Genomic DNA, 13332 nt, shown 5'->3' with positions numbered 1-13332 from the left:
CAGGAACTGAACTGTAAAATTATTTACTGCCCCTTTAGGAGGGTCATCTAGCTTGCTTAACTTTTGCTGGCAAACGTTGTTTGTTTTTTCTCTGAGTGATTCCTATGGAATATGAGGCAGGTATGCAGAATGTTACAGGAACACTTTTCTGGTACAAAAATGACCTATGGGTGTCACTGTTTTTCCTCCTCTTCAGATTAAACTTCTGGTGAAAAATATCTTTTTTTCTGGCAAAGTCTAATTACTTTTGCTGTGTTTTGTTTCTATCCACTGTCCAACTTCATACCTTGTTTCAGGCCAACTTATTTCACCCCAGACCTAATTACAACACCATGGTGGTGAGAGTTAGATATTAATTTCTTGGCTTGCTTTCTTGATTGTTCTTCTGCTTGCTTGCTTGTTTGCTTCATTCATCATATCTTATTTCCTATATCTGTTTAAATTAGGTCCTTGTGTTTTCTCCCAGCTTGAAGCCAACAGTTCCCATTGACAGGTCAGTCAGTTCCCTGTTCCACCGACAGCGTGTACAGCAGCCACGGAACTCCCTCATCTGGTGCCAGTTGTGTCAGAGGGGCAAAGCTCCTTAGTCCTTCATTTTGCTTTGGTTGTGAGTCTTTGTCTTGAACACTGAAATCAGAATAGCTGCTGTTCTGAAGGCTGGGCCTGTGTTTTGGCAAGCTGACCTTGCTCCTGCAATCAACAGTCCATTTCTAAAGGAAAGTTAAATTTCCAAAATGTGCACTTAGGGACTGCAATAAAACTGTTCTCCTGACCAAATATTCCAACCCAAAAAACCCTCAGAAAGCTGCAAGGCAATCATACCCTACCACAATTTTCTCCTCCTCAGCCAGCTCTACTCATTTTTGGGATTTTTACTGGTTTCTTACTTACTTTGTCTCTACTTTGTTCCAGGGTTCTCCTAAAGTTCAGAGTTAATGTATTAATACAAAGTTACACAAAATCATTTCAATTTTTTGTTGGCTTTTTCTAGCTCTTCATGTTCCAGCTTTTGCATGGCCTGGCTTACATCCACCAGCAACACGTTCTTCACCGTGATCTCAAACCCCAGAACTTGCTCATCAGTTGCCTTGGTGAGCTCAAATTAGCTGACTTTGGTGAGTCACAGTTTGGATACTGCTAATGTATCTGCTCAGACCAAAGCTTTAACATGCATATAGATCTGTATCCACAGCCAATTAAGGCATAGAAGCATAACCTTTTACTGAACTTCAGGAAGCTATTACTGTGGTCAGTCCAGCCTTTCTTGTATTTATACTGATAGATGCAAGGATTAACCTCATTTAAGTCAGAGCAATTACTGACATGTAAAACTAGTTCAAGAGAACAGAGACTCAACCCCTCTCTGTCCAGAAATAATGTAACGTGTGGAGTCCACAGCAATGCACTGAACCAAAAGGCTTTCTTGGCATTGGTTTGGGGTGGCTGTTTCAGTTACAAATGATAAAGCCCTGAAAAACACAGTATATTGCTAGATCTGATCTGCCCCAGGAGTATATTCCAGACACACTTTCTTTGTCAATTGCTTGTAAACTGCATTGGGATTACTTGTGTTTAAAAAGCCAAGAGAAAATAATATCCTGTTTTTGATTATTACAATCTATGCACTGCACGGGTAGAAAGACTGTCCTACCACAGCAGTTTGGTTGGTTGGTTGTTTTTATTGCAGGCCTTGCTCATGCCCAGTCCATCCCCAGACAGGCATACTCCTCTGAAGTGGTGACACTCTGGTATCATCCTCCTGATGTGTTGCTTGGAGCTACAGGTTATTCTTCTGATATAGGTATCTGGTACTGACCAATTTCAAAGCATCTGGGGTCCCCTGAGAAAAATGATTTTTATCCAAACTAAACTAAGTCAACTAAAGTTACAGTCAATAGAATTGTAAATCGAGGAATTAACACCTGTGAGCAGAAAATGTGTGAGCAGTGGGGAATTTTGTACTGCTGAATTCATAGAAGTTTTGGGGAATTGCATCACTACATTTCAGCTATGGATTGATATAAACCTCATCTGCTAATATTAATGAGAGATGTACATCTCATTTGGTAACATGTATGAAGCATTTTCAGGTCTTGCAACAGAAAACCTTTGCTTAATGCACTCAATGTTATGTATGTGTCCATGTGGCCTGCTGAGTCAGCAGTAGCTCTCTACAGTGAAGAAACAATAGATCCACAACTGTACTATCAATAAAATTGGTAACAAAATGTGGCATTACAGGGTTTCTCAAGGGGTCTAGAGATAGGAAAGTGTCTGAGATTTTCATTATTTCTGTGATACTATGTCCTTCTTCTTGAAGAATATGTCTCAGGTGCAGTCTGCATTTAACACAGAAGGGATGTGTCTGTTAAAGCCTTGTTACCTTATGAATTCTACCCCAAAATATTCATGTGGTTGGGAATCACAGGAAACAAGCCACATGTTAGCAGAGCCAAAGGGACAGGAGTCTCTGAGAGCAGGCAGAAAGCAAGAGAGGATGGGGACTTCACAGGGGTCCCACTGGGTCTTCTGGGCTGGCCTGGATGTGTAGCTGGGCCATAAGGTTCTTCTGCCTCCTGGCTCACTTCTGCAGCAGCCTGAGGCCACTTGCAGCAGCACAGTCCTAGCTTATGCCCAGACAGCAGGCAACCTAGGAAGTTGCAGGAGACCTTCCTTATTCTGGGCAATTTTACATATGTAGATGGTATTGCTGCTTCACCCTTTTTTAGGCCAGTGAATCTGCCTGTATCTGTCCCACCAGGACTTTTCTTAATTGCTCTGCAGAGTCTAAGGCTGGGAAAGGGTGAGAGTGTGGCAGGCTGAAGAATGTGCAAGAGGAGGGCTGGCTACATTTACAAACAGCGAAGCTCCAGGTCTTCCCAGGCTGTATCTCCCTCCAGAGCTCTGCAGCTTATCAGACACTCCAATGGCCTAAGTCTGGAGCATAGTTCAGGGAAACAGGAGTTTTTAGATTGTTTATTTCCCTAGGACTGCTGGTAATTTAATTGCTTAAAGATTTCTCTGAGGAGGAAAACCTTGCTCAATTCTAATGGCTTCCAGCTGTTAAGCCAGTCTAAGTAGTCCTGTCTTCTCTCCCCCACTACCTGTCATCTTTCCCTCCAGACAGTCTCTCAGAAATGTCTGCTGAGTCTGAAGATGCCTGCCTAGCAGATTGGAGGGTTTGTATTAGGCATAAGCCTGTTAGTTTTCTTCCTGAAAGTTGACCCCTGTCCAGAGTCAGCTATGCACAGAAAATGTGGCATTTCTGCTTATGCAAAACCAACATCCCCACTGCATAACTCTGCTCTGGTGTAATGAATAGCAACATAGGAGGGGTACACAAAGATCCCATCCAGCACTCTGACCAGCTCTAACAGCAGAGTGCTCTCTGTCCCACTGAACTACATTCACGCTATAGGCACTTTTGTTATAATGCCTCCTTATAATAACAACATTCAAAGTGTTTGCCCTAAAGAAAGATATCGTGCTGAGAGAATAGAGAGTACTTCAGTGAGCTCTATTCAGTAACTTCCTCTAACAAGAGTCATTTATTATCTTGATGTACACTGCATTTAAGTTCAATTTTTGGCTATTAGGAAATAATGTGAATTCACACAGATGTTACTTGTCTATTGGGAAGAAAGGAAAAAAAACACCCCTATGTCTTTTGGAAGCTGCAATTTACATGAAGGCAGGTCAGAATGCCCTTGGCAATGGCATGAGACAGTGGGTGTCAATGCTTTGGCTTAAAGAAACCAATTATAACAAAATAAAACATTATGGCAATTCATGCATAGTGTGCTTGAGCAGCAATACTGTCAGTGGGAGGCACATGGGAAGTGAATGAGGCCTTGAATAGATGAAGAAAGAGATATAGAAGGAGACTCAGTCACTCTTGGACTAACTAGAAAAGCTGTTTTAATCTCTCTGTATCTCTCTTTCTCCCTCACTATCTCTTCAAGACTTTAGAAGATTCAATTAAGGGATTTCAGGGAGATTACACTACGTATCAGAAGGACTTTTTTCTTCTTTTTTTGAAAAACACCAAGTGCTTTATGCATGTGCCACACTTGTGGCTGCTTACTTCATGAGTGCTTTAAGACGTCTTCTTTTCAGTCAGGCTTTCCTTGCATAATCTTCCATTTTAAAAAAGAGAGAAAAAAAATCACAGGGATCTTTCCAGGTAGATTCATGTAGAACAGGAGTTCACTTACAGTCATTTAACATGGACCTGCCAGACCTGCTACAGCCTTTTCCTCAGCCTGGCTCACATTGCCCTGCTGTGTGAGGGTCGATAGGAGATGTAGGCTAAGGGGTACACTGTACAGACTATGCTCAGCGAGGAACAAGAGAAAGGATATATTTCTGGTTAAATACAAAATTGCCATCTCCTGATGCCAAAAAACCACAAACCAAATGTGGAGAGGGAACTTTGGGATGCAGCAGAGATATCTTAGATCTTAATCTTGATGAAAAAGTCTCTCCACTGTGTGATGCAGCACTGCAGGCTGAGAACTAAGTGCAGTGTTTGAACCTGCCCCAGGGATTGCAGGCAGGTAAAACTGTGCTGTCTGAACCAGCTCTGCTTATGCTCTCTGAATATCCCTGTAACCTCTCCTGTTAGGTTAGCTGTCACTGTCTTGATTCATGTGCATATCTGGCACATGCTAAAACATCATGTCTAGGCCTCTTTTCAAAAGACCCCTCCCTCTGCCCTACGTCTTCCCAAGGCAGCTTTATGGGACTAAGAACCACTGAGAAACTTGTAGACTGGAAGAGGTTAGAGACCTTGGAAATTAGTGTCAGAGGGGTAAGAAGGAAAAGAGGAAAAGCAAAACAACACCAGGTTTAAATATTTAGTGTGCTGGTTTGGGCTGGGGTAGAATTAACTTTCTTCATACTGGTTAGTACAGGGCTATGTTTTGGATTTGTGCTGAACACAGGGTTGATAATATGGAGATGCTTTTGTTATTCTTGAGCAGAGTCTTTTAGTGAAAAGATTGTTCCGTTAGATTTGAATTTTTGAACTCTTTACTCATGAGCAATTCTGAGCAAAAGCAAGCTGAAACTAGGAAAAAAAGTTCCTGCTGTTGGAACAGCAGGAAATGGCCTCTAATGGCCATCATTTGCTTCAAATCAGGATCATTTGCTTCAAAAACACATAGAGCTGATTCTCTTCTCCCTACAAATCAAGAGTATCTAAACTGCATTGACAATACACAGTTAAACAATGCAATCAGTGGATTACAGCAGCCCCTGTGGTTGCAAAATAGAAGTTGGTATGACACTGGTCTCAGTAGAATCTGTCTGCAGGCTCGAAAATAATGACTAGTGATGTGGTAGTGCTATGAAACGCAAAATAAGTCTATGTTGCAAAAGCTATGGTTTAAGTTTCGTGATGTCTGGACTTTGTAAGAACATATTAGACAAGCAAGGAGCTCATCTCACAAGACTTGCCAAGGTTAGGGTACAGGAAGCTAAGGGAAAGTGCAGCAGAGATGTTTGTGAAAGCAACATTAGATATGGATCTGCAAACAGTCTTGGCATTACCTGGTGTGCAAGGATGACCAAAATGAATACTGCAGATGAGTTGCATATCAAGATTTCAGCTGACCATAGCCAGGTGGGAAAAGCCACTACAGTATTGCAAAAACAAGGTGCAAGGGGTAACACAGGAGCACAGATGATCAGAAGAGGTTAGCAGCTATTGCTCAGCAGGAGAAAACAATACTTTCAGAGCCTGTAAGACAAAGCTGGATTTCAATATTTGAGCTTAATGGACTCAAATGTGCTATAACCAAAGAAGATTGAGACTTAAACCTGAAAAGTTGTGATGGGACTTAGTGGAAAGACAGGAAACCTAGAGAAAGTTTTGAGGAAAAAGACTAAAAAGTGAATGAGCAGAGTTTTACACCGTACAAGAAGAGATGGGAGCAGTTGCAAATAGGTAAGTCTACCCTGGTCACAACTGTCCTATCATTATTGCCATCAGGACTAAACGACCTTAGTAAAATTCAGCATTTTTCCAGGTGTTGGGGTTTGTTTTTTAAGCTGGCAGGTTTGCTTCAGCACCAGTGCAGAGCAGGAGACGACATAAAAATAAGAATACTTTAACTTGCTGTTATCTCTAGGTTCTTAATGCTACGAAATCTTTCCTTCAGTTTTCCAAGGAAGAGCTAATTGCTTCTGAAGGAAAAATTGCTCTAGTGGTCAGTGCCTCTGGGTTCTTTCTGCATCTAATGTATCCTTCAGGACAATGTAGTGTGTAGTAGTTCCCTGTTTATCTTTCCTAATGTTAGCACTCCAATTTTGCACCTTTTCCTCGTGGAAAGTAACCTTGTATTCCACAGGCTTCTGCCATGACCCTTTCTTCAGATGGTTTGTAATGGGATTAATTGACAGAGACCTGAAACAAGTTATTTGGAACTGGAAAAAAATATAGTTCTTAGTGAGTTTCTTTTCCAAACATATCTCGTCTTGTAGGTGAAAGGTGAGGGGGTTTTTTTTCAGTGGGTGGTGCTGATGAGAAAAAGGAGATGGGAACAGACTTGGATGGAACTTTGACTGTTTACTCTTTTTTTCTAAAGTCCTGGAGGGATGTGAATGTGACTTATCTCTGGTCTACTCCCATCTGATTTGACTTGTGAGCTTTTTATTTCAAGTGATTCAATCTGTAAGACTAGGATGAGGTTAATGATACTACATACAACTTGCAACAAAGGCCAGTTGCAAGTGCTTAGAACATGCTGCAAGATCAGGGATGTACAAGATGGCCCTTCCCAAAGGAAACCTTTCTGACCTTCCACAATCAGTAGGTTTTTTTCATAATGTTAGATCCTGCCTACCACCATACTGTAAAGGTAGAACAGTCTTCACTGAAACCTTTATTTATTTGCATATATAAAGACCCCCCACATCCTGCCTTGCTTCACACACACACTCACTAGATGACATGATGTGGGGTATACAATACTGACACATCAGACTGGTACTGTTCAGATTTGAACTGCAATATATATAGGATTTACATCTTATATCAGGATTTCTGCATTACAAATCAGGATTTCTAAATTTCCATTCCAACAATTATCTCTCTGCCTCTCTCCCCTCCCATCCCAACAATCATATTATATGTCATGTGTGTGAATGAGTTAATACCTTGGGTTTCTTGCAGGAGTGAAGGCTGTATATTCGTTGAAAGGATCCAGAGTCAGCCAATATTTGCAGGAACTTCTGGTACTCGTGAACAGCTGGAGAAGATCTGGGTGGTGAGTAAAATGTACCCTGAAATGGGAGAGAAAAAGAATCTCTTGCTCCAGCCTACTTAATTTTGAAATCCTATGCGCAGGTCCCATGAGCAGCAGAAATAATTTGGTCTAATCTGCCAAGTTCATAGCAGACTTTGTAACCCATTTTATATTTGGCAACTTTCCTACAGACACAGGAGTAAATCAAATGATTTCTCTTTGATGTTTGTCATCTCATCAAAAATTTAAAGCCAATTAAAGTGATGTTAAATTGAAGAAGGCATAAAAGGTGTGCAGGTACTACAAATTCTGTTGCTTCTTGTTAAATCCTTTACTTACTGTAGGATACAGCACACCATATTCTCACAAAGGAGCTCTAATACTGCTCTCAAACTACCTTGAAAATGGCAAGACCTTGAGGTTTGCCCTTCTTCATTTTTACTTGGAAGATTTTGTATCATCCAGTTTATGGTGCAGCCCTAGAGACTGCTTCGGCATAATGGAAAATGTGAAATTCCTTTATAAAGGCAGCAGTGAGTGAGAGCAGACATGTTCAGGAGCCTCTTGAGCTGGCTTTTTTCTGCTGAAGAAACAGAAACACAGAGCCATGTCCTTAGTGCAGCTTGGTAGGACTGAGGCAGTTAGCAGCACTGACAGATTTAATATCTTCCTGATCGCTCTCTTGCTGACCCTGTTACTGACTTCACAGGAAGGTCCACCTATGGATTCATATTGAGTTTTGCTGTAGGTATCTGCCCTTTCACATCTCCTTCCAGTTATTTACTCTTCTGCATAGTGTGTTTCCCAGACGTGGGTTTTCAGAGGAGAAAGTAGAGCAAAAATGAAATTCGGAAGGTCATGAGAAATTTATAGCCTCAAGACTGTGTAAGTCAGATTTTTCCTTCTTAATCCCTTCATCCAGAAATGTTCATGCTTGGTAGGGTTCTCCTCTCTGCTTGTAGCTAGAATGTAGTAAAAAGTCATACAAGTGCCTTCAGTTCTTAACTTGAATTCAGTCCATTTAAATACATGCTGAATTTCTCCTTCATAGTGAGTGGGGGAAAAAAAGAAATATTGAGAAAAAAACATCCATACTTGGCCAATTAACAGGGTTCAAAGCCAGGGCAAGGCTCAGTTTCTCAGAGTGTGAATGAAGGGTATCCTTCCACTTATGTCTCTGAAATCTCTGGATACATTTCCTGTGGCTTTGCATTAGGGGGTTATAGCCCTATCGTAACTTCTCTGGTATTATAACTAATACCATGATTAATAGGATTTGTGCTATAGAAGGAAAAAAACCCTCTTATTTAAAAATCATGAGGAAGCTTTAAGAGCTATGAAATAATTAGTGCTTTTCACAGAAGTTATACAGCCTGGAATGAGGCTCTGACTTAGGCCGAGATTTCAAAGCTCCTTAGAGGCTTTCAATGCTTAACTCGAGATATTTTGCTGAGTGTGAGGTTCAGAACAGGGATTCCTACTGTTTTCTAATAGTCTGTTCCTTTCATGTACTAATAATAGAGGGACTCTGCACTGCTTTAGAGACCATCTGCATTTGTGTGCATGAGTCTGTATCACCCAGCATGCTTATCTCCACATAGGCCTGTTGGTTCAGACACCATATAGATATATGTCTGGAAAATGCCCGTTCTGTGAAATGCATTTGTCCTGTTGAATCATTAGGACTAACTGACTGTAATTTCACCAACAATTCTTCTAAAGGCAATTGCTACCTCAAGCAGTCTCCATCTCCCATCTCTATCCCTGGCTGCTCATTGCTCCTCCTATGTCACCGCTTACATGTGGGGCTACATGAACTGCGGAACCTGTAACTTTGTTTTCTCCCTGGCTTACTCTAAATGAGAACAGCTCATCATCTGGCTGCACAAACAGTAGCACTAATGACCAGTGAGAGCATGGCACAGGAGCAAGACCAATGGGAAGGCTGGCAGTGCTAGTTATGGAAGTATGGCGTGAGTGAATGTGAACTGCAGCGTCTCCAGTTCACTCATGGCATGGAGAGTGAGCAAACCTGACAAAGCTCCATCATTCAGATTTCAAGAGATCAGCCATAGGTTTTGAATGCAAAAGCTCCATCTTGTTGATTAACATTGTTCTGAGAAGGACTTCATGTGGGTTGGATTAGGCTGCAGAATGTCACTAGAGTGCTTCCGTGGCTGAGCCAAACATGCAGCAAGTGCCAAATGAATGACTATGAGGCTTCTTTACATAAAACATAGCCTCCCAACAAAATTAAGCAAAATCAGCTAGGTTGATCCCTTGCGCTGATATCACTGGAGAAGTAAGCAGTTAGAGGGCAGAGAGAGAACACAATGATCTACACCAGCCTGAAGCACTTGCTTGTAAAATGTTTCTGGCTGAAACTGTGCCTCTTCCCAAGTGGACTGAACTGTGCTGTACCAAGACCTTTCACTACAGAGTGAAGTATAGAAGCTGCTTTGCTTTGTCTGATGGCATGGACCAGAGAGTTAACAGCTAGACTTAGGGTGTATACAAAACAGGTAAAACAATTGCCAGAGTTTAATTAATTTCAACTAAACAAATGTAACACATTACCTGATTTGGCAAGGAATCTCACTAAAGGGTCAGGGGTTAAAAAAAGAAAAAAGGAAAGAAAAGAAAACGGAATATCACCTGCCCCATTACACTGGAAAGCAAAAAATAGATTCAAGTTTATGGGTTGGAATAGCATCTTTTGTAAAGAAAAGGCTCAGGAAATACACATATAAATTCATATGGCATTGAGTGATTGGTACTCTCAATGCTTTCACACCTCAATGCAGCAAAATTTTAGTATTTACTACAAACCTTATGTAGCAAAGTACAGGCATGCACAAACAACTGTTTTCTTAAATTTTTCACAAAGAGTCAGAGTGCTGAGCTCACCCCAGAGAGTATAATTTTACTGTGCACTGAACTTCCCCAGCTTCCTCTGAAGCCTTTAGAACTGATGTCCTATGGCTCACAAGAAACCTTGAAGAACGAGGGCCCACATTAATGCTTCCTGGAAAGCTAACAGCATAGCAAAATAGAGCAAAATCTGGATTCAATCAGATTCCAACTCTCTCTTTGTTGTGCATACAGAGTTTGTTTCAGGTAGACCTGCCCAACTTATACAATACACATACCAGTCAAGAACACAATCTCATCCAGAGCCTTTCATGCGAGCCAACTTGCAACATCCTCACATGGCTGAACACTGCAAGACACCTTCTCATTGAGGACCTTTCAAGCTTTCAAGACTGATTTTACTGGTGACCAGAGACAAGGGTCCTACCACCAAGTCTTTTCTGTGGCAGGCTGAGTCCATAAGCAGTTTGGAAATATGGGTCAGACAAGTCATCCTAGCTTGCTTCCCCCCACAGGCCACCATGCTAATACGTGACAGCGGTGAGATGCAGTCCCTACTTGTGGCTGTCTTCTCCAGGTAGCTGTAATTGTCCTCACAGCTGGAAAACAGCTGTTTCCCATCCCATGAGTGAGAAAAGCAATCAGCTACCAGATGCTTAACAACTGCAACAACCAGGCTTTATATTTCTTCCTTCTTTAATGTATTTTTTTTACTGATGCCTGTTTTCTTGCAAACTTACCACAAGTTTTTGTGAGGCCACGTTCCTCATATCATATATCTCAGCTTACATTTTAAGGGACGAGAATTGTCTATCATACGCAAAGTGCAATTAATGTGAGACAAATCCGATATTGGAGAAGAGAAAGTGAATACAACCCCTGAAATTTTTCATGCTAAAATGTCACTGTTTTTTAAGGAAATCTGATAATTCTGGGGGATGTCTGGATGATAAGCCTTGAATGCTTGGAGCTAGCAGTACTGATTTACACTACCACATAACATGCGATGAACTCTTTAAATATGTGGCTTTACTTCTTTAGCACAAGTCATCCATATCAATATCAATAGGCACTTTGCATGTGTTAAGTAATAATAATACTACTACTAAACATCCTCAACTGCAGATGGTACAGAAATCCAGACATGCTTGATCTCACACATTTCAGCAACTAAAATGTGTTTGGAGGAGGCTTTACTGGCCCAGACTTTGCCCAGTGAGGAGTTACCTTGAAGACCACAATTCCTAATAAAGGCCAAAGACACTGCTGAAGGTCTATATCCTTCAGGATGAGGTGCTGAACTGCTTTCTAGCACCTGCCACTAGACCAGTCTGCCAGCTTTTCTTTTTTCACCTCAGGAGGCAGAGGAGTTTCTATCACAGCTGAGTGTATCAGCTGCTGCCAGTGCAAGTAGGCAGAATAGGTCCCCAGTGTAGCTCTGGTGCAGGAGGATACCCTCAGCAGTGAAAGGGGCTCAACACTGAGACCTCTGGGCTGGCAAACACGTGCAGGAGGGGCACCTGGCAGTGAAGCTGCATATGCCTTCACTGATGTTCCCAGCAGCAACAACATTCAATCTCAGCAGGGCCCTTTCTGCTGTAAAATCAAATGATAAAATGTCAGTGTCCTTTATGCACAGTGGTACACCCAGCACCAGACAGGGCAATGTGAATCTGTGCTGGTTTACAGCAAAGGCCATCACTCTCCATTGAGACTGATTCCTCCAACTCCACACAAAGGCAAAGTACTGGCAGAAAGAGGTTATTGCTCTTCTCACTCTCTGTCTTCTTTTGCACAGGTATTGGGGGTCCCAACTGAGGACACCTGGCCAGGACTTTCCAAGCTCCCCAACTATAACCCAGGTAGGATTTAACTTACAAGAAGGCCAACTTCTTCTCTGAGTCACTAGCCACTCGATTTTTGGGCCAGTAACTTTAATTACGAAAAATCCTGTGCTTTGGCTAAATCCCTTGAGCTACATAATGACAGTGGTGTTGTAGGGCCTACAAAAACACTGGGATTGGTCTAGTACACAAGCAAAGATACATGCATGGCAAAGTTGCCTCACTGAGTGTTGGGTATGTGTCAGTCTCATGGAAGATTTCATTGCTGCAAGTGCTTACAGTGTATTTAGTCTCCACTCTGTGCAAAGGACCAGTGTCTCCTGGTTTAGACTGGAAAAGCTGACAGGCACCTGGAGACACAGTTTATGTGAACTCTCCTTATTTTTATGGAGATTGGTTTGGGGACCTTTAAACATCGGCTTTAAAGGTCACTGTCCCTGATTTTGATGTACGCAAGGTGAGAAATCTGTGTGATTTATAAAGCTGGATTCTTTTATTTCCACATGGGCTGGTAGAGAAGTCTGTGTCCTGGACTTCAAAGGGCCAGTTGTCTCTTATTTTGATGTGGGCAGGTTGAGAAGTATGCTTTGAAAAGCTAGCTCAGTCACTCTCCCTCTCCCCCTCTCCCTTTCTCTCTTTTTCTTTTTGTTTAATGTTTTCTCCTGGGAAAATATATTCAAGTGTCAGTGAGGGGGAAATGATGAGCACTGATTCTCAGCCTCTCAGCAGGATCATTCTGTAAGAGAAATATAAAAGTGAAATATTAAAAACCCTAGAATGTGAAATTCACCCATCTACAATCTACCCATTCTCTCTCACTTGTACACTAGGAGAGTGGTGGGGGGAACCTGTCTATCTGGAAGGGGAAAAAAAAGCAGGGGGGAAAAGGAGGACGGAGAAGATGTGCTTTGAGCAAGAGGTTTACAGGTTTAGTAGAGCATAGTAACATCTTTTCAAAGAAGTGGGTGTTGCTCTGTGACCCAGTCCAAGATGCCCCTCCTTTGATTCTGGTGCATGAACACTAAACAGCCCCCATTTTCACATGGTAGCTGAGATTGGCTGAACAATAACCTGGTCTCACAGTCGAAAGGACCGGAATCCTTCACACAATTAGCTGAGACACATTTATCAAACCAGCGTGAAATGGGAATGTGTCGCTGTACACAGCAAGTTTAATTTGGATAGCAAGCAAGCACAGAGCAGACAGCTGAAGGAAGCATTTTCTTCTTTAAGTTGTTGAAGGCTTGGCTGGGTAGTCTAGCAGTTGGGAAGAGTAGTCTGGGAGGAAAGAAACGCTCATGTGTGGAATGAACTAGTCACAAAGAGGTTTTTTTTACCAGTCAAGTACTCATACAAGGTAAAAAACTCTC

The 13332-nt window shown here is 41.9% G+C and overlaps 1 protein-coding gene across 1 annotated transcript in view; it reads left to right on the top strand.

Moving 5' to 3' along the window:
* The window catches only part of CDK15 (cyclin-dependent kinase 15), a gene marked incomplete at its 5' end in the record, with an annotated part of 29300 nt that overhangs the window by 1959 nt on the left and 14009 nt on the right, over positions 1-13332 (top strand). Inside the window, 4 exon segments of the mRNA XM_009084169.1 lie at positions 992-1115; positions 1688-1808; positions 7175-7268; positions 11917-11980. Coding sequence (XP_009082417.1) covers positions 992-1115; positions 1688-1808; positions 7175-7268; positions 11917-11980 — 403 coding nt within the window.

The sequence above is a fragment of the Acanthisitta chloris genome, unplaced genomic scaffold, assembly GCF_000695815.1.
Source record: "Acanthisitta chloris isolate BGI_N310 unplaced genomic scaffold, ASM69581v1 scaffold40181, whole genome shotgun sequence".
Classification (NCBI taxonomy): domain Eukaryota; kingdom Metazoa; phylum Chordata; class Aves; order Passeriformes; family Acanthisittidae; genus Acanthisitta; species Acanthisitta chloris.
The sequence above is the reverse complement of the archived record's forward strand: the minus strand, read 5'-3'. Positions and strand labels throughout refer to the sequence as shown.